The sequence below is a fragment of the Bombus vancouverensis genome, chromosome 15, assembly GCF_051014615.1.
Source record: "Bombus vancouverensis nearcticus chromosome 15, iyBomVanc1_principal, whole genome shotgun sequence".
Classification (NCBI taxonomy): domain Eukaryota; kingdom Metazoa; phylum Arthropoda; class Insecta; order Hymenoptera; family Apidae; genus Bombus; species Bombus vancouverensis.
Window position 1 is genome coordinate 8,206,028 of NC_134925.1, and position 22,749 is coordinate 8,228,776.

Here is a 22,749-nt window from a genome sequence, read left to right on the forward strand (position 1 = left end):
ACCACGCGACTCGGATGTTTCGTACCAATCATCGTGACTCTCGCATCTCGGGCTTACGATCTCGAGTCATTAAACCGTCGGTACACGGCCAATAAGATCTGCAAGTCCATGCATCAGAACGGACGATCTTAGCGTGGAGGAACGATCGGTATCGCCGTGTGCTCGTAAACCTCGAAACCAGCTCGAGAGACGGAAGATCGAACCTGGCCCGATAATTAACAGCGCAAAACCAATCGAGATCGGCCGCTTGTTTGCAAACCAGAAGATGGACCGTTGCTTTACAAAGTTGCATTAACGAGCATAGGGAAAAACTAACAAGAGAACGCCCCAATGGATTTGTATCTTGGTCACCGAAGAATTATCGATGTCTCGACGTAAGAACTCAAACAGCATTAAGCACGATTGTCCGTGATTAATAGCGGCGTGCGGGCAAGAGATGAAGTATGAGACAGATTATTAGCGGACGAAGAAGAAACGATCGACGAGAGAAACAAAACCGAGGAAAGTTGCAAAAGGAAGAACAACCGAACACGTCAGCGGTTAACACCTACAATTAGCGAGGCAAAGAGATCAACAGCTGGTAACGTGTTAATAAATCATCGAGCGGATCGTCGTCTCGAAAGAATAAAGGTAATAAGTAATTGCGGAAATAAAAACACTTTGAACGAGAGACGAGTGAGATTTCAAACGACACATTGAGAGAGAAAGTCCAAAATGTCGATCTCCGATCATTACGCGCACCATGAAATCGTTACGGATCGATCGTGAATATTTATATGTAGATTGATATTTTCGTGACCACAGGTGAAGAAACGAAAACCAAGCAGAGATTTCTGTTTCACCTACTAAATATTGAATACCTTGCTTTTCAATATTTCATCCTACATATTTTTGTATATTATGCAAATTCAGACCTCTTTTCGCACTCTTTTAAGTCATAACTAGCGAGGCAAAGATCTAAAATTCCTAACGGGTTAATAAATCATAATATTGTCCTCATAAAAATGGAAAGCGGTAAACTAACAGCAGAAATAAGAATCTTCGAATAAGAGAAGACTCTAACGACGCTGACATTCCAAACGAGAGAGAGAGAGAGAGTCTTTTGCTATTATTCTAAGCACGAAATTGCCGTGTTTTTCATAGTTGATTGTAAGTAGGTACTTATTAGCAGTTATAATTAACGAGACATTTGGTTGGTAAGCAGAAAAGAAGGTCAGCAGTAAATCAGACATTTGTCGTCGCGGTCGTTCTTGCATATAGGTACCTGTCTAGACCTTACAAAGTAATCGGTCGAGTATGGTTAACACCGGTTTAAGCCGGGTCCGTAAATCATCCAGTTAATTGCCGCTTATCAGCGTAACGACAGAAACGTCTTTTCGCGGCTGTAGGAAGGCCAAGGGAGGCGGAGAACACGAAGGACAATGAAAGGGGTCTGTGGATGGTACAGCGTTGGCCAAACGTTGCTCTAGATCGAATTTATTCCACGTCTCTTATTTGTTATTTGAAATTTTCAAACAGGAGAGACGGGTTAATATACTGTATAAAATATAGGTTCCATTCGAGACGCTAATAGTTTGTTTCCATCGGTTTTTATCGATCCTCATCGATAAAACGAAATTGGTTTGTCAGAAAGAAGTATTCTTTGAGGAGTACACAGATGTATGTAGCGTCATAATAGATGGGATATTATAGTTTTGAATAAAAATATAATGGATAAGTAATGGTTCGCATTTTACGCGAGGAATACGAGATTGATATCGATTAGGAATTGAAAGAACGAATTGGAATTAAATAACGTATAAACGATCACGTCGAAGTAATAAGAATATTAATAAGTAATAACTAATTCCAGAGGACGAATACAAAGTTTCCATTCGAAAGAAGTAAAAAGTAATTACATACTTTGAACAAGGATATAACGGTTAAACGAGTTTCTTTTCGATGGAGAATACTCGAAATGTACCCCATGAACGAGTTAAGCAATTAAAAGGTAAAATCACATAACCAATCAACGGATAACGAATAAACGAGTAGAAGACCGAAATTGAATAACAGCTAAACGAATAACGAATAAAATGTTAAGAAATAAAAATCTATTTAAATAACGTTCAATTCTGAGAAATACGTTTTTGTTGTGGGTGCGCCCTAACGAACGAGAGCGCCGCCACGGGGCCTGTTGCGCCTGCGCAGTGCATCGAAATCGTCTCGCGGGCAAAATAAACGCGGCACGGCCATATATTCTCGACGCGAAATACGCGGTGATATTTACTGCAACGTTATTAGCATGCTGGACTGTATATTACCGCGTAATTTGCATCGGGTTTCAGTTGGCCGGGTACGCGGCCCCGCGTCGTTAACAACCTTATAATCTCGCGCGCACACCATCGTATCCCCGTTCTCTCCGTTTTTTCGTCGCTTCGCCTTAACCCGGCGTAATGCCGGGTCCGCATGGACGCGAGAACATTGTCGGGTGGTCGCTGCAGGCGTTTTTCGTCGTCATACTCTACACGTTCATCGCGAAGGGGTTCCAGATCCGTTGCCAACACCTCGGGCCACGACTCTCAATGTCTAATCAAATTCGGTTGTTGTTGAACAGTGGTGCAAATTGGAGATGATAACAGGTTACTCGTTTCAGGGTTCTTTGATCGTTCTGTGGATTCTCTGTGCACTCTCTGCCGGTGTCTTAGGACTGTGCGCAGTTTTGAGCATCTGCTTTTTGTCGGCTCGCATTCTAGTTATTCTAGTTATTCGCGTTCGAAGTTATTTCTTGAGATTTTTATTTCGGCGAGGAAAATGAGAAACGACAAAGTCTCCACGATTCAAAAGACGACTGTGCCGGTGAATCCTTCAACCTGCGATACGCTTGTGTTCTATAAGTATTCATCTAACTGGAGTATAGAAATCGAAGAATATCTCGTACCTTTTGATAATACCTAATACCTTCTAATATAGTAAATAGACTATTGTAATATCTCGAAAATATTCGTTTATATTTTCTTATTATATCTTTCGATTATATTTCTCGGTCAACCTAATTTCATTTCGTCAAAATGCTTACCACGTTCTTTTTTTTATATCCGATGTCACGATTCGTTGAGCAGACTATACATTTGTCATTATTCCGTGTAATAGCTCCACAATGTTGCTAATTAGACGTCATTTAGTTGCTAAGAACGATAACATCGTCCTTGTAGGTTACGTTGTCATTATTCTAGGAAATTCTGCCGTATGTGAAACACTGTCGACTAATGTTCAAAGCGTAAAGCGGGATACTCGGTTGAGAAAGAATGTCACGATAACTGATGTATAGTGAACTGGTTGAATGTAAAATAGCGGTTAGCTGGGAAACAATGAAATATCAGTGTGCACGTTGATATTACTTCGCAGGTCGGTCACGTAGAGAGTACTGGATCAAACTGAAAGAAAAACGAATCTAATTGATCAAACCATCAGGCGTGCGCGCGCGCGAGCGCACGCAGGGGGTTCATCAGTAACCCAAGAAAGTACACACTTGTTGCCGTGTTGAATTGCGTGGTCATTTGCAATTCAATCTTTGCCGCGCAGCTCGCTTTGCCTCGTTCTTATAATATCTTACAAATACTTCGGTAAATTAATTCCAAGTTCAAATTACCGGTTCCATAAAAATGTAAATAGCGACCGTTTTAGTTAAGATCATGGGATTCTTATCGAGCCCGATTTCTGCGTCAATTATCGTGCGTCAGGTTAGGGACCCCCAGTTTTAAGCGGCCTTGGCGCTATTGCAGCCAACGACGCACAAAAGTCCCTAGAGAAAATCATTGCACGTTTTTCATGCAACATTCGTTTCGAACGTTTGAATTAAAATTGGGGCAGACCGATTTTTTGTATGGTGTGCGTAATCTGATGGCTTTTTAAATGTTTTGCGTAACCAAGTATTTTAGTATTAACCTTTCAAGTACTCGTACATTCCCATAAATCCTTCCTCACAAACGTAAAAAGATGACAAGGCTAAATGGAACGCAATTATCGACGCATGACCTCGATCATTGACGACAGCTGTGTTTTACGAAATTTTCGTTTCGTCGTTGACACCGATGACACCCGTATTTAGAACATTAGTGAAAAATTAACGCGCAGTAATTGAGATTTCATTTTATAGGTGCGGTATTATAATGAGTTTAGTTTTGATTTTGAATACCTTAGAATATCGAATATATCAAGACAAATATGTTAGCATGTTAACATATATTAACATGTTAGCTTCAAACATTCTAACGTATTAATTATCTCAAATAGCAAAAATACATCACGTAATAAGATATCAAGATATACACGTTAGCTCGAAATTAAACTCGATTTATATCGATCTTCTTGCGAGAACCAGATACCTAAATAATCAGGAGGAATAATCAGTCGTTTGGATTAATAAACCCCGCTATTAAACGTTAAACCAAAGTTCAAAGTTTCACGATATCATGTAACACGCACAGTAGCACGTTAGTGCGAAATTCAGCTCGACTCGGAATATTCAAGCAAGGATCGTTCTATTAGAAAAGTATTTTGACGAAACGAAAATAAAATTCCAAGAGGCAAGCTTCCACTTTCACGGAGATAATATTATCATCGAGCATTCCGTTATTTTCAAGCATTGCATTCCAATCGCTCGGATTAATAGATTCAATTAACGAACGTTAAACGAAAATTCAAAGTCTCACGATACCTAACGTATTCAGATAACACTTTCGACTGAGAATATTCAAACGCTGACTCATTTTCCTACGTTAGAAAAGTATTTGAACGGAACAAAAATAAAATTCCAAGAAGCAAGCTTGCACTTTCACAAGTTTAATATTATCGAGCGTATCGTCTGTTGCAATCGTTTGGAAGCGGTCCATTAATGAATTCCATCGAAACGAAGTTGGAAATGGACGACCCCCGGTGGTATTCAGCGGCGTTAATCTGAAATATAATTAGCGAGGGGATGGGTGGGGGGGTAGTGCGGCGAATCGGTCGCATAATTGCGCCAGGAAGAGGAGGCCACGTTCACATACAATATCGGGATGACAGCGCATTCGCAATGCTTTATTCTTAGTCCAGCGACGACACGCCTCATTATGCATAGAGAATCCGCACGCGGCCTGCATAATATGCAAAACTTCTTCCATTACCGTCCACGAGGCAACGTAACACACGGCTGGCAAAAGGGTACGCGCGCGTATTCGCCAAGAATAATAGCCGCTTGATATTATATCGGTAGCCGCTGCACCGTTCTTTCCTTTTTCCTCTCTATCCTGTTCTCCGACCTTTCGTCTCTTTTCTTTTCCTTTTCGTTCTTCGTCCCCTTCCGTTTAGTGATTTTCATTCCCGGCAAGCAGGAACGCGGAATTTCGAGAATCGAACGGTACAAGAGTGATTCATCGAGCCGTGTCGGCGAACGTCTTCCGCGAACGAATTGACTCGAACTTGCTCGAGTCTTCGTTCTCTTGATTCTTGGCAGAGATTTAGGATCTGGCATGAGGATGGTATATAGATCGATCGTTGGTGGAGATTTTGGAAAAGAGTCGAGCTAATCGGCTGACTGAAAGTAGCGACTTCTAAGCTCTTGCAACGGTCAACTTTTAACAGGATAACGAAAAGTTTGTAATTAGACTGTGGATGTTTATGCGAATTTAGATTCCTACAAGTATCACCAAATAACTCATAGATTCGAAACTTTGATTTTCGTTTCTTCGGGTCTGGCGTAAGATTGCGTAAGATTGGTTGATCTAAAATGGGATAGAATTGGAACAGGCTACGTAATCTTCGTTTTTCATCTGGACGATGTTAATTTTTATACGTATTTAAAATTTTCCACTTTATGAATATATTTGTATAGCGATACGATTTAACGAGAGCATACGGATCTCGATGCTAAAATTTAATTTTACGCACGATAAATTCACAGTATCAAGGATTTTATCATTTGTACCATTTGTTCTCTCAGCCTTAAAATTAATCTCCCCAATGACAAACGCGTAGAAAACGATTAGAACTTGTATATTTATTATGGCGCTATCGAGACCTGTATGTAAGTACATACTTATATATCGTGGTTTCTCGTGGCCCGTCAGTCGTTTTACGAGCCGCTTATCGTTCCGTCATAAAAACGATATTATGCTAACTAGATGGCAATGAGGGAGGCCTGTCTTGTTTCTACGCTTGGCGAGTAACGCCTCTTCGAGAGAGAACGTGAACAATGGGTAATTAAAGCGGCGAAATTTGCGTGGAGAGTCTTCTCTTTCTCTCTCTCTTTCTTTGTCTAGATTGCGTGCTTGTTGACACACATCCTTTGATACTTTGTATAATATATGCGCGATAGGAAAAGAAGAAATGCTTCGATTAATCTTAATTATATTTAGGTATTTTTTTTTTACTAGCAATCGTGAAATAAAAATTTAATTATATCGATGGAGATTTTTTCTTTAATTGCGATTAATGTTCCGTGTATTTGTCGCAAGGTTCCCATACACCTACGATTTAATAAAAAGTGTTTTCTTCCAGAGAAAAAATTCACGAATGGCACACGTGTGAACGCGTCGAGGTGTGTTAATAACGTAAAAAAAAAAAGAAAATTCTTTTCGGAAGAAAATTTACAAAGTTCATTCGTATATCTTAAACCTTCCAATATATATACATCTATGTACAATTTCGAAAAAAAGAAAAAATTCTCAGAGAAGAAAATTCGCCAGAGTCCATTTATACATCGTCCAGAACGTTTCGACGTGTAAGTATATGTGTGATTTGAAAAAAAATTCCTTCGGGAAGAAAATTGGCGAAAGTTGGCTCCAAACGATCGGCGAAGCTCAAAGGCCGATGGAAAGGAAGCGAAACGCGAACGATATTCCCGATTCGAACGATCGGCGTAAACGATAGGCGCGGTGCAGTGGCGAAGCAAAACGATTCCTCTCTTTCAAACTCGCTCCTCATCCCTTTTGGTTGCGTGGAAGGAACAGAGGGGAAAGGACGTTGGTTTTCTCGTCACGATTCTGGCATGTCACTGTCGTGTGTCGTCGACTTCGTGTGCATACTGTCGGCCTCTACTCGCGAGGAAGCTCTCCTTCGAGCCGATTCGAGATCGCTCGAAGAAATCGTTACACTTTAGGGACGAGACTATGCTTCTTGTTCTGCAAGACGAGAATGGAAGTCTTTCTTTTGGAATCTTTGCAAGGCTCCTTGAGTAACACTTTGTTTGGAAATTTGTTGTCGATAGCCTTGTTGAAAATGTTTCATATCGTTCTTTTATTTTCAATAAAGTGTCCGTTATTTTCTTCGTTCGAGGATCGAGTTTTCCGATTGACTGTACTTACACGTCGTTTCATCGGTTCTTCGCGTAAAGGTTGTTAGAGGAAAGGCGTAAGGTTCATTTTCTTTGGAGATCATCGTCACATTTACGCAGAATGCGTGGTGATACGTTCGTTTCTACGTGAAAATTATATCTTGTCTCATTCTTTATTCGAAGCTCGAAGTCTGCGGTCGATTACTTTTTCCCCGTTATTTTATCGATTTCTATCCGCGAAAGGTGTTCGAAGAAAAGTATAATTCGAAGATGATCGTCATCGTTACGAAGAACGCAGCACTGTGCTTGCTTTTTATTTAGACATGAAATATCAGAACGAATTGAAATTCATTTTGCTTGTAAGATGTTAGAAACTGTATCAGCTTCTATCGTCACAGTAAGTCATTCACAATTCCTTCTATAATTATAATTTATAATTATAAAGTACCTCGTATTCTGCACATACCTCAGCTTCAAAGTAGGTTGTCCGATAAGTGTCTCTCTTTTACAACGATGCATCTTTATGCAAACATGAAGCCTAATCTGTCGAACGTTGTGATCTTTATTTCGATAGAACAAAACGTACCGTACGTAATTCGATAAAATAATATAAAACGGAAAAAGGTTGTGCATCCGTTATTTCCTTATTAAAGCGAAAGCAACTTTTCGGACGACCTAATAGATTAGAAGTCGCAACAAACCTGACTTACAACCTACGATATCTGTACACGCGTTCCATCCGAGATCTTTTTAGCGACGTTTCAGGATAAACAAAAAATCAATCGCAATGGGATGAAACAATGATTGCTGTTTGATATCTACCATTGACCAAACTTGAAGGATCTGTATTTGATCAATCTTTCCCCTCTTTGTCGTATTGATTCGGCGTCTCCACCCTGCACGCGTCGCAACCTGGTGTCGTTAATCCACGCAGGTGTCGTGCCACTCTTTGGAAACGTGACGTTTGGTATCCCGTTAGCAAAATATCATTCCCTTTTTTAATTCTGCTGGAAATCCGCCGGAAAAAATCCTCAACCGTTGGTAAATACACGTCAGCAGGCAGAAACGGTGTGTGTTCGATGAAATTGGCGGCCTTGCCTCGCCAATATTTTCCGATCGATCGGTTGGATTTCGTCTGGACCATGTGTGTCTCTTCTTAGTCGTGGTATTTGACTTTGATTGCCGTTTCAAGACACGACAATTATTCTAACGCGAAGTTTACAAGTTTTTAAAGCTACGTTGCGTGTTTTAATTTTCTAACTTCGGTTGCTTTCGTTGCAGGTAATTGGACGATTCGGGTTGTAAGGGATCTAAAGTTTTGTTTTAAGGTATCGTTGCGTATGGCCATCGTGAATATATTTAGATTTTATCGGCGATAGTGTCTCTTACATTCTCCAGTGAATAATATTAATATTAACGGAGAATGGGAAATTTTAACGACGTATGTTACAGAATAAGGGTAGTTTTGTAAAGATTAAGATTGGCGATGGTACGAGCGTAGTACACATTTTTACAGATCTTTTAATCAACGAACAATAGCTATTCTTCCGTTAGATTTTTGATTTTGGTCAAAGAATCGTAACTTTTAAACTGCTACTAGAATTTCGTTGATTTAAGCCGACTACGAATTAATCCAATCTTCAACCCTCGATCTCCTCCGATTTACGTCTACGTATAATACATCTAACGCGATTGCTCCATTATAGAATTCTGCCTACCACGTATGATCTCAAGCATTCTCAAGTCCCAAGTATCGTCATTTCCTCTTCTTAAAAGCACCATCGTCGATTCCACGCTTTTCGATCCTTTACAATCCTTTGCGATCCTTTTCCAAAAAAAAAAAAAGAAACAGAGTAAAAAGAACAAAACAGAAATAAAAGCCAGTGAACGAAAAGAAAGAGAAAAATCATCGTACGATGTATACGAAATGCTCGAAACTTGTACCGATGTATAATATCTATATCTATTTTCCATCGATTTCGCACGCAAAGCTCCCCGAGCGGAACCATCTCGTTTGTCGACAATAAAAAATGTTGCACGCAGATGAAGGCGCATCCGGCGAAATTGCCACCCCTTGGCGCGCAGATCACGCTCAATTTCGTCCTAACAAAACACGCGTGCGCGCTCCTCTGTGTGCGTGCGTGTGTGCGTGTGCCCGTGGACAATTGAAAAATAATATCGTCGGGTTTATTTAGCCGTGGCACGATCGGCGGGGCGTGGATTCGTCGCGACGCGTTCACGGGATTAAAAATAATGTTTCGAGCGTGACTGGTCAGGCCCTGGGGGATTATGGGGCGCTATGGACACCCGCCATTGGTCAGTCGTCGCAGACCCGCGGATTTCATTCGGGGGAAAAACGATACGCCTGTTTTTCTTTCGTATCTCCAACACGGATGGTCTACGAGGGAGATCGTGTCTGTTTAATTCCTCTCGTTTGATCGTTGCTTTGGGACGATCTTTTGAGGGTTTGAAGCGAGCAAGATGCTTCTTTTTTCCAATTTTGCAAGCTTTCGAATATTTGGGGTGGAATTTGATTGGTAGGACGTTGGATGACGTTGGTGTGGTGGATGGATCGTTGGAGAGTTTTCATAGAACGATTGATTTTACGAAGTTCGTATGGGGATGTTTGGGAGTTTCAAAGTCTCTACGTACAGTGGCGGATGAAAGAAAGTTTAAAATTGATACACTGTGAGCTTTAATAATTTTCGTGCTACAAATTTTGCACGATATTGGCAACAAATATAGATGTTTGTTCATTGCTTTTGTTATATATGAATTCATTCTGTGAAATTATTAATTTACGTAATTATTGCTTCCTTTTATGCCTCTTATTTTATGCATTTCATAGACTGAAGGTTTTCAAGGAAATTGGAATTGATATAAATAAATAATTAAGGATAGTGTATAATTATTGCTACATTGTAATAAAATATGAATATTGTTATAATGTGTTGGTTCGTTTTAAAGGTTTCGGATAACATGTTTCTGATTGATTAGTGAGTTGATTTCGATATATGAAATTGTTCAAAGTGTCTATAGGAAGAAATTATACGATCAGATTTAAGTGCATTTTACGCTTGATAATTTTCAAATTTAGCTTGGAAATTTTCAAATTTAAAAATCTTCAAGCCAGTCTCTACCGAGTGATATCAAAATTTGACAAAGTTTCCTAAAGATCCTCGGCAATATGCAAGATTTTTTTATCAAAGAATAACAAAATGCCGGAAGCTTTCACCAAAGTGTCGAAGAGATCTCAGTGATTTTATCGGAGCTTCGTTCTACAAATCTCGACAAAGTGGTGTCAAACTTTAATTATAATAAAACGATGGAGGGGCTGGCGTTTCTATGCCTTGGCGAGGAGAAAATGGCGAATGACAATCACGGTATTAATTTCCATTAGGGAACATCCAATTTCCACGATGGACAATAAAAAGAGCCGATAATTATATTTAACAGTGGACGTAAAGGTCTTCGATAGATTAGACTTCTGGTTTCTTCCTTTTTTATACGACCGTCTGACGATTTCGTAACGAGAACAACCGAACGTGGTCGTATTATAATTAGAATACCAATTATCAGATGGGTTTGAGGGAAATCGTGATTGTCGCGTTTCGTAACACAGATCGTTTGCCTTTCGTGGTTTCAATTTCAAAAGGTGAGCGGATTGTATGAAAAATCGAATGTAGACATATCGAGAATCGACTTAAAACGTGTCATTCTTTTAGCAGAAAGAATCTCGATCTTCCTTCGATACGTACAACTGAAATACTGGTTCTCTTTCCAAATCTTCGATACGATCCAACCTGAATCTCTAGAAACCAGACTTTAAATCTTCGAGAAAGCAGAAAAATAAAAACAAAAAAAAAAAAGGAAAAAAAAGACCACTGTCCCCCCAAAATTCATCATCACGAGGTTTCGTGACGCGCGAAAAAAGAAGCAACACGATGCAACCACCTCTCGTTCGCTCTAAATCGAAGTGACCGCCCAATCGGCGTGCTCTCGCCCCCAAGGATCCGCAGGACGCCAATTACGCCCATCAGGTTGTCGCCATCAATCAGTGAAATTTCCGAAACGCAAATATGGTCATACAGTCGGTGCTGGCCGCGACTCCTTTCCCGGCGAGTAGAAGACGCTCCTAAACCGCCTCGACTTCTGCCACGGTGACTTGTCCACGCACACCTGTGCCGAGAGCGTTCTTCCAAAGCGAAGACCGACGCCGTCGCATCGAACCTCTGCCTCGATTCGCGTATAAGGTGTCCACCTGTCACTTAGAACGTGTACCAGGAGCAACTTCAATTACACTTTTGCGCATGGTTATACACGTGTGCACAGCCTCGTTATCCAGCGTCGAAGATCACGCTACGACGACGCGCTGGTTTGCGCGATGCTTCGCGATTCTGCCCGATTGATATTAGCCGTAATCCACGTGGTAATTCGATCGATAGAAATACGCAGATACGGTTGGAAGGCCACGTTACTGATCGGTTATCCGCTTACATCGAACGTCGATTCGTTCCCTCTGCAACGCTATTTTTGCGAGGCTTTCAGCAATGTTGGAACTTGAGCGGTGCATCTTGGATGGGTTTGGTGGGAATTGGAGGCTTTGAGAAGGTTTCTCAATCTCAATGGCGGATGTTGCAGGGATTTGAAGGATGTTTGCAGTTTGTACTTTCAAGGTTCCCATCGTGTATGTCGGTTCGTGTATAAGTAGCCGTCTTTTATGGACATTGAGAATAGTTTGGTTTGGTTGAGAATGGTCTGGTCCGTTTTAAGGATAGTAAGGTGAGCTTGTTCCGAGTATTTAGTTAGAGCAATGACTAACGTGTATAACAAATGTTAAAAAGGTTTGAAATTACTACCTACGTACGTGTTGTGGAAAGAAAATTAGCTCTGAATTTCTGCAGAATTGGTGGAATCGTAGGAAATCAGTGTAGATATCGACAATATTAATTTCGACTTGACGTGGTGAGATGGGGTGTAATCGAAAATTTTTGGTACAGTTCAATTTTTGAATACATAATACACGTAGATAATATGCAACGATGTACAGGATATTCAAAGTACTCATCGTAATATCCGGAGAATGCAGCAAATCTTTACGATATAATTTCAATTTTACCTACGATCCTACTTCTTGAATCTAGTTGAATCGACGATCGGCAGAGTTCTATCTATCGAGTTACACCGGGATACTCCATTCACACTTTCACGTCCTGAAACACAATCCAAATCACCCCACTTCTCCTCCAGTCCTCCCCTCTAAGCCACCTATTTCCTTCCCCAGTGTTATCCTCTACCCTTCTGCTCGCCCTTCGACCCGCGTAACACGAACAATTAGCCGAGGAATTAATGGCCGAACGAAAGTACGTACGACGAGAAAGAACGGATGGGAAGGGAAATTTCAGACGATGTGACTAGATAGACACAGATAGAGGAAGAGGGAAGGGTAGCTAGGGTTGTCTGTGTACCCAGGGGAACTTTTCGAGGATTGTGGCACTTAACGGATGATTAAGAGGGCAAATAGAGAATCGCAACCCCGTTGGTTAACGTAGTCTCATCCCCCTAACGTTTGAACGCTCCCTGCAGGACTGTGTCGTACGTTTAATCGAGTTACCCCCATTTCGTAATCACCCTACGTCCCCGAGGGTTGCCATGGCGACCGCGGGCGGTCCTGAAAGCCGATTGGCGGATCTTCACGCACGCGGAAACCCCGGCCACCCCCTTCTCACCCCTAGATACGTGGCCTATTCCCCAGGATCAAGCTCGAACGCTTTCGAAACCAACCCCCTTCTGCTCCAACCCCTTATGCCGCCTGGATTTACACTCGGTTTAACCTGACTCTCCCTCTCTCTCTCTCTCTCTCTCTCTCTCTGTATGTGTATATATATGCATGGTCTATGTTATATTCCCCCAACCACCCCCGTTGAGTCGCTCCATCGACGCCAGTATTTTACAGAGGCGCGTTGTAAAAATCGCATAAAAGCTCCCAACAGCTTGGTCGATTTATACCGGCACGATTCTCTTCCTCGTGATTTTATTTCCAAAGATTTTACTATTCGTAGTATGGCGCCCGAGGTGTTTGTTACGTCTTGGATTTCCAGCCAGAGGTGGATTCTTGGGGGTGGAATTGTCGAGCTGTGATAGGCTGTAGTTTGGTTTTGGAAAATCGAGGTGGCGATGAATGATTTTAGCGCTTGCTTCGTTTGTTTCGTTTCATTTACTTTTGGAGGTATAATGATTTTAGCGGTGTTTAAAGGTTTGGGTAAGTGGGCATTTATGCGAATGGGGTCTTTCGCGGATAATTTTGTGGGATTTTAATAGAATTGGCGGAAGAATTTCACGATGTATTCTTAGGAGAACGGCCCAGTTAATCGAGTAATCGCTGTGAAAATTTTAGAATAAGACGAACCGGTTTTCTTGATCAAATTGATCAAGTAATTTTTTGAAATGCCATGGCATTTTCGTTTTAATTTGTTTGAAACAATATCATTACGCGGTAGATGACTTTGTTGCGTTCTATCCACCCTCAGGGTGTTCCGGTCTTTCGATTGGCTTAATAAACTCGATTTATTAGGGACAATTGAATTAGTTGATGGTAACGTAATAGACCGAAGAATTGGAGTCACATGCTTGGAGAGGGTGAAACTATTTGTAGAATTTTTGGAAGGTTGGTTGAAAGGAAATTCTATATTTGTATTATAGCAATCTCGATTTCCTATAATTACCTAAATAAAACGTTTATGTCGAATTGGTAAATTCCTAAAATATCATATAAATTTTAAGTATATAACCATAAAACGAACAACAAGACCACAGGTCCTTTTCTGCTAATTTCAAAAGAGAATTCAGTAAATTTGAACGTACAATTATTTTACACCGAAACAATCGATCTCTATTAAAAAAAAAAATCACTTTTGCATCGAGTCCTTTGCACCAAAATCAGTCGAACGAAATGTCCCAACCTCGAACAAATTATAAATCGCGACGCAATCGGCGAAAAATTTAGGTCAGCCTGAAAAATTCCTCATACTCTAAATTCACCCTAAATAATTTCCAAAGACAACCATTATTCCCAACGTCCATTCAGCCTCGTTCTCCTAAACTCCATCTAAACACCATCCACGCAACGCTGTTCCATCGATATCACGTTTTCCATTTGCCAAAGCGTATCCACCCCTTCGCCAGATCATTTCGATACTCTCGGTTGGGTCGTGAACAGCGACTAATCCGGGTCATGTCAGAAACACGTTGGATCGTGACGTTAGTTAGACAAACATCCTTCTCTCCTGCCTTTTCTATCCATGCAGCAGCCAATGCGACAATGCTGATTTCACGCGTAGATAATTCGAAAATGGAGCCCCTTTCAACCCTTCTGCGGCAAACAGGAAGCAGGAACAGGACAATGTGTATCTAACAGTCAATTCGAGGACAATGCGCGTTTTCTGCGATCGTCGCACCACTCGCTTCGTCCCTCCCTTTTTTCTCGTCAACCCTCGACGAGAGGGGTTCCGCGTCAACGACACGGCCCATTGTAACCGGATACACCCTGTTTAAGGGGTGGCTCCTTGATACACTTGGGGTGGATTATAACTAGTTGCCACTTAATTTGCCGAAGCTCGAGGGTCGATAGCCCTTGCAGAATTTCCAGTTGGTCCGAGAACGTTGAAAACGATGATTGGAGATCACGAAACTACGATCGTCGAATCGTTTATGCTGTATCGTTGTATAATTTGCGATGCGCGAAGATGAAAGGCATGGTTGGACTGGAATTTCACTCTCTTTTTCGTTTGGATTGGAATTTTATTTCTTGTCCGTCGAAGAGGAATTTCAGTTCTTCTTTGTCGAAAAGACATTTTATTTCTTCGATATGGAGGCGTATGAGACGTCGTTTGTCCGGTGTTTGAATCGATCGAGGTTGCAGGTCAATGAAAATTGCGATCGATTGTTATTATCGAATAAAAGTAGACAAGGAAATTGGAGTGGTCGGTACGTAGATTATAGGAATTGGATATTGTATGTAGGTTAATTGTCGCTGTGTTAACATATGTAGTATTACAGTGTATGATGGTACAATAACTGTCAGTGTATAGGAGGCTAGTTATATTTTCTAGGACATTTAAATTACGATCTTTTGATTCTTGTTTTCTAATAGTAGAATATCGTTTTAGGTTAATGGGAAAGTATCCAACGAGATATTCCATTACATGCACAACGTTTCTTTTACATTTACGACTTTATTTCTGAACTTTCACAAATTGGTAAATACATTGTGAGCGTATTTCGGTCATTGCATTTTGTACGAGTGCCAGATAGAGAAGTCTGCAATGGAAATAGTTTGCACACGCCTTCCTTTGATAGGTTCCTTTGATTTTTATAAAATTCTTCGTCATCCGAGGATCCGGTACTGAAAGAATATTTTAATAATAGAAGTCAACGATTCTATGGCACACTGTGCCAAAAACCGACAACGATAGAAATTTCATCTTAAACAGTTGATCTGTTTGATCTCTAACAAAAAATGAAGATAAAAGAGAGACGAACAGAGATCTTGCAATTAATCTATTAATTGATTAACATCGCGTTACAATCCTATGATAGAAACCAGAATTAAATGAATGAAAAGTTGCTGTTGTATGTTACAGGTGAAGGTCTGGTTCCAGAACCGACGGACGAAGCACAAGCGAATGCAGCAGGAGGAAGAGGCAAAGGCACAGCAGCAATCTGGGGGCGGTGGAGGTGGTGGTGGTGGCGGTGGCGGTGGAGGCGGGAACGCGAATAACAATTCCAACAATAAGAACACCCATCACGTGAGCAAATGGCAACAGGAGACCGGTGATTATCACCACGAGGAAGAGGAGGAAGAGGAACACATCGATCCAGAAGCGGAGGAGTGTTCCAGCGGTTCGGAGGCGTAGCTAGACGTTCTCTGCCTGGACTAAGGTGCCGGGAATTGCGTCTGACCGACGAAGAACGACCGCTGTCAACTGTGCCACTCGATGAGTTAAAATCGAGGTTTAAATTTCGAGTCGCGAGAGAGCGAAGGGAAGGCGAAACCTTGGAATTTCGTTGGAATTGTCGGAATTACGAGTATCTCAAGAATTGTGGAATGGCGGACGTTAAAGTGAAAGAGACTGATGCGTCGAAAAGCTTCACCGAGAGAAACACGAGTAACAGGAAGAAATTGGTGGAATTGTCGAGGCAAGAATTTTATTCTTATCGCGAACATCCAAAGATCGCGTAAAGTGCGGAGCGTCGAGTTCGAAGAAACTGCAAGGAGGATACAGTTGGATGTAAAAGAGAAACTTGGATGGAATTGCAAATGCAGTAGATGTCGTGTGAAAGCACGAGACGAGTTCCAGTGTTTGCGAGACAGAACTGTCGGTGAAAACCAAAAATATGTTGCCGTTCGACGAGAGATTTTACGGAATTGCGCGTCTAGCGCAATTTTTAAGAATTCACGAGTCAATACTCGCTGATTGCTCGGATAGTTCAAGAAATGGAATTGCCGAGATTCCGAAGGTTCTCTAGCAGAATACGACGGAAATAAAAATAAAGGCGAGCGCCATATAGAAGAGGCTAGGAGTCACCGAAAACCAGAAACAACGGCAATGGAATTGTCAAGGAATTGCGTGTCCCACGGATTTCCAAAGATCGCAACAACGAACACAAACGAGACGAAAAACGCGTGGAAAGACAATTAAATTTACGTCTCGCTAGAAAGATCGTGATCGTTCGATCGTGGAATTGTCATGGCAAAGACGATTCCTATAGTCGTCGTTGAACGACACCGGAAGACTGCGGATTTCCCTATTGGCAAGACTGACGTAGCTCCTCGTATCCGTTCCCGTGTTCTCGCGTCGGAAACGATCGAAGAACCCCGGTGAGAAACTCGTTTGCGAAGCAAACTGCTTTCCGGAGGATCGATGGAATTGCGCGGGGTTTCGAGCGCCACGGAAGCTGGGTAATGGAGGTATTGTTTCTTCGAAACTTTGGACGAAGCCAAATGGATCGATTTCCGGCGGAAACGTCGGAAAAACCAGAAACGTTTACAAGAACTTGCTCGATCTTTAGAACTTTCCCCTATTCTCTCGGCGGAATTGCGCCTCTTTCTCCCAGCGGCGATATCAATTTCATCGTTCCCCCCGATGTTTTCTTATACCATAGTTCCTCGATCGATTCGCGGAAAGGCGCGCGAGAGAATGAATATTCTTTTGGAACTATCCGATGCTGAAAGGATGTTCCTTTGGAATATTCGATCGGGGAGAAGGGATCGGATTTTCACGAATTTTAATCCTCATACAAATAGATCGTCGCGTTCACACGCATCTTGCCATAGATCGTCCGATGGCGAGACAGTCAGCTCTCGTGTACATAAATAAATATCGAGAAGAATCGTAGACTGTGATCCGTGGTGGATCAGACAGGCGGATCCTGCGTTTCGCGTAGTAGACGACGGAAGGATCGATCTTTTGTTCGAGACGGGAGGACGCGTATCTGCGTATGCGTGCGTGAATGAATGTGTGGGTGTGTGTACGTGTCTGTAAATAATTCGTCGATGAAAAGCGCGTTTGATCGCTTTTCGAGGAAGCTGATCGCAATGGTCGAGATGCAAATAGAGTTACGGAGAGTAAGAGAACGAGTGCTTGTTAATCCATCGAGGATCGTTGTCGCGTTGACGCAACATCTTATTCGCGATATATTTTTAATTAATTTATACGGTTGAATCGAAAGGGGATTTCAAGGGTTTGCTTAATACTTTTTCCCATACTATTTTTCCCCCTATTTTTATGATTTTATATTTTATATTTTTCCTTTTATTTTTATTTTTCTAATTTTATGAAATTCGAACGAGTCGACGTGTTGATAAAAGTATATCAAAGTTTCTTCTTGAAATCATAGAAATCTTTTTTTTTCTTTTTTGTTACTTGACAATGTTGCGTTTTCGCGAATTTTATACTGTTTCGATGCTTAATGGGTTAACAATTTGCGAACACGCGCGGCCTACTGACATAAAACGTGTTACGATGTACTCATCGACTTCTATCCAGCATTTGTAGAACTATATCGGTCTCTGTCCATATCCTATGCACTTGGAAGATAATTATGATACGTTCAGCACGCGTTTTTACAATGAAATTCGTTGAAAATAAGTATCTTGTCTTAAAAGTGAGGATGTTATAGATACTCGTAACATTTATACAGTAGCCTTGTTCCCTTTTCCATTTTTTATCCACAAAGACAATACGAGGAACAATTTTCACGTTATTAATATCGATTCGTGCATCATAACGTATCTGAATATGCGTAAGCCGCAAAAGAAGAAACGAAGGATAAAAACGTAGGGGAAAATGAGAGTGCCAAACTTCGTATCCTTTTTAGATGAATGAAGAATCAATCCCAGTGTAAACTCGAATTGTAACTTGCGAATTGTATTTAACGTCGTTGTCCCACGAGCGACCAGTATTTCCCTTTGTCAAATCGATGTCCGAGATGTACTGACGATTTAAATTATTATATCGATTATATTTTACGGGACAGCTGAGCGCGTCAGCCGAAAAACGATCGTTCACGAGAAATCTTCGTCTCTTTTCCATTCCTTTTTTTATTTTTTCTCCCTTTACAATGAAAAATGAAAAATGTCTTTTAGTCCCTTTCAGATCGCACGTATCGCATCTCTATCGATACATAACCGATATTTGAAGCGACTAGAATCGATCTGGACGAGATTCGAACAGATGGACGAGTGAATCACTGGAAAATCTTGTCTAGATCGCGAGATGGATCGTGATTTCTTGACGAACGATCGGCTTGCACGCTTAACCGGTCCGTTTTTGTAAATACGTTGTACATAAAAGAATTGTGATTTTACTCGACGTGCAAAAAGCGTAGGATTGTACGGTCATACGGATGATTCAGTTCGTGTTCTAACGATATAGCGAAATAAATTATATCATCTCTTCACGACAACACGTGTGTGCGTTTCATTCACCAGCCAGCCTCGAAACGGAACGGTTAGAAGAAGGCCGAATGGAAGAAATCCTACATTCTCCGTTGAATGTTCAATGATGTTCGATTATTTGAAACTCCTCGAAATTCAATTAACAAGAACATAAAAATCCAAGTCGAAGAGTTGTTCGATCGATGTCTCGATAATCTCTACTATGCAAATTTAGAAGCCTTCGGCAATAAATCAGAATACAATCCACGAAATAAGAAAATATATTGCAATTCTCCATCGCTGTTCGCCGAATTTAATCATCGACCTAAGAATCCACTTTTCGATTAACGAGAACACAACGATCAAACTCCGAGCACATGCACTTGCAAAAGCTTCCCATCGACTTCCAAAAAATCACAAACCCAAATCTATATCCCTTCACCGAGGAATAATTCACCTTTTCCAAGAATTCACCGTCATCTTCCATCGAAGAATAATCCATCTCGCCGAAGAATTTTCCACCACCTCTCATCGAAGAATAATTCACCTTTTCAACGAATTATCCATCCACTTTCATCGAAAAACTCCATTACATCGAAGAACCCTAACTGCGAAGAATCCCATCGAAGAATCCAATCTGCTTCATCAACTTTTCACCAATCTTTCCATCCAATCTCTTCGACGATCTCATCAAAAGACAAATTTAAAAAGCCAAGATCCGAAACCTTCCTGCTCCTGGATAATTCGCTTTCTCCGAAGCGAATCTGCGCCATGCTCCATCAGAATACGATAACGTTCGCCGGACAAACTCGAAGAGACTGAAAAGAAAATGCAACCGATGTTCGAGACGGACCGTTTCCACGGAACCGTCGTTCCTGCTTCCTTCGCAGGCCAACAGCCTGATCCTTGTCGATAATCGCTTTATAATCGCCGCTTCGAGGACGAATAATTACGCGAGCGGTCGGCTGCCCCGTAATTAACCACGCCGTGTCTGCCCGAAACAACGGATATGCAGAGGCGAACCATTACAAAGAGTCATTATTTTTGCGGGAATTGCCGCCTCTTCATGGGGCCGCAAGTTTCGTGAACTACACCAGTAGCTTCTATAACCTGCACTTATCGGTTGACAATATAATGGCGGCCACGTATCCCTTCTTCTTCTTTTGGTCAGTTCACACACGTTATTCGGATGGAAGAATATCTTTGAGATTTTTCAGTGTTCCTTTTCGTACGATTTTGCACGGTACGGCGATATTTTTGGCGCTTTTATGGATTTTTATCGTGCAGATTTTTAAACTTATACTCGTTAGGAGATCATTTTTTTACATTTTTGAATATTCCTTTTGCTGCGTAGCTTTTCGCAGGGTCAAGGATATTTTTGCCAATTTTATCGCTGCTTTTTCTCTTAGATTTTTAAACGAATATCAGAAAGTAGTAGCTATTTATGGGTTGTGGCAAAAATTTCATTTCATTCTGTTATTGTATTTGGCGTTTAGGTAGTTTCCACGGCTGGTCGTGTTTTCCTATCGTTGGAGAAGTTTCTTTTGTGCGGAAGCCTTCCTCGAAACGTTCGAAGCTTTCTTAAAGGCGATACTTTTAGTCGGCTTAAATTCTAAATAATCCTCGGCCCGGAATAAAAAAAAGGAAAGAAAAAGAAACATAGTATACGGATAGCAGCGACGAAAGCAGATAAAGCACAGGGACTAACACAAGAACGACGAAATTTTAATCTCCGGTTCTTATTATTCCATTTTACGAAACGCGTTTCACCGTTAGCGCGATAATCGAATAATCAGAGTCGCTAAACACTGAATTAGCACCGAATATTAATCGTTATTCTGATTGGGAATTACCGTGGATGAAATGGTGGGGGTAACACGGACTATAACTATAATGAACCGCGTTAATTGGAACGTCGCCGAAGAGCCGATAATTAAGTCCAGCGGGGCAGAGGACGTCGCTCGCCAATTAATAGATCTCATAGTTCATCGGTGTCTACCGCTTGTCGACAGCTCGTAAGTCCGTTTTCAGGGTGAAACGTCGCCACTCTCGACGGCTCATTAATATTCGTGCGAGGCGGTTCGTCCTTAATCGATGATTACGCGGTGATCTGGCAATTAGCGCGTCACTCAGTTTTTATCGATTCTTTTTATCATCAGCAATCTTGTCCCTCGTCGACATTCTCAGATTTTTACTTTGTTTCAAGTATGGAGATATTAGATCAAGTATGGAGAGATTAGATTAGTAGGTTTGTTTCACAGTTGATGTTTGCGCAGTGTGCATTTAAATCGATGATTTTTAATTGGCCTTTTACTCGATAATTTAACAAACAATTATAGTAATTTTGGATAAAGTACAAGTTACAGGTGTCGCTTTCACGATTTTATGATCTTTCGTAGTAAACGATAATCGAAACACTTTGTAACATTTCGTTCCTTTCGTTATCACACTTGTTAATATCGTGCAAGGATATTTATTAATACTCGTAATTCGAGACTCGTAAAATCGCACTGATAATATTAGCTTAATGGTACGATGGCCCGGAATATCGAAGCGATCGATTGATTCAGATAATTAATTCCTGGGTGTGTTGGTTTTAGTTTCATGTGTAAAACAGATCTTCGATGATTCATCGAGACGGTTTAAGTGGAAAATAATCGATTCCAGCTTAAATAGTATTTAACCCAATACACGAATTTATCTGATACAGCATTCTAGCTTGCGGTTCGGTAAATCGAAAAGCGATTTTTATTCGAGTAGATGTAATTCTGTTATGTAACTCCGTAGGGTTCGTTCGTGTCTCTCTTTTCAAAAATATTTGCTATTTGCAGCCACTTTTCGATGGTACGAGAAGAATATTGAAATGTCATTTCATTTCGATTCTTATCTTCTCATCGGTTGTATCAAAAATCTGATTCAGCAGCAAAATTATCACGCTCGTTACTCGATAAAAATACACTTTACCGATATCCGAACTTTCGCAGCTGATAAAACGAGCGTATCGCCAAACATTCTTCGAGCACCAATTATCACCACATCACTGCGAAACTATGGTCCGTGGCAGCTTGGAAAGTATCGAAACTACCTTCACCTCGAATCAGAACACTTCACACAACAATACTATGGCATCGAATCTTCTTTCTCTCCCTCCCTCCCTCTCTCTCTCTCTCTCTCTCTCTCTCTCTCTCTCTTCTCAACATCTTCTCAACGAGCTGCAACGATCTAGAACTGAAAACCAGACGAAGAAGAATAGCGTTAGAGAAAGGAAGATAGAAGACGAGGAAAGACGAGGAGGAGGCAGTGGAAGAAAGAGACGGAGAAGCGGCGTCGTGGAGGAAAGGGTGGGGGTCGTCGAGGGCCGCGAGTTCAGAACTGCTAATTATGTAAATTGCCAGTGTTGCAAATTACCCTCACAGTTTGCGTTCATTCTGCACACAATCCACACGGTCCCTGCACACCTCGCACGGAATCCATCCACTCGGATACTGTTACTTCCTTCGAGAAACAGAGTCTTCTC

General features: G+C 41.2%; 1 protein-coding gene across 1 annotated transcript in view; it reads left to right on the plus strand.

Annotated features, from left to right (window-relative positions):
* LOC117166306 (uncharacterized) overlaps positions 1 to 19,261 on the plus strand; it is a 55,474-nt gene extending 36,213 nt beyond the window's left edge. The window contains exon 3 of the mRNA XM_033350159.2: positions 15,937 to 19,261. Within this exon, the coding sequence (XP_033206050.2) occupies positions 15,937 to 16,209 (273 nt within the window). The 3' untranslated portion in view covers positions 16,210 to 19,261. The remainder of the gene's footprint in view (positions 1 to 15,936) is intronic.
* Positions 19,262 to 22,749: the final 3,488 nt, after the last annotated feature.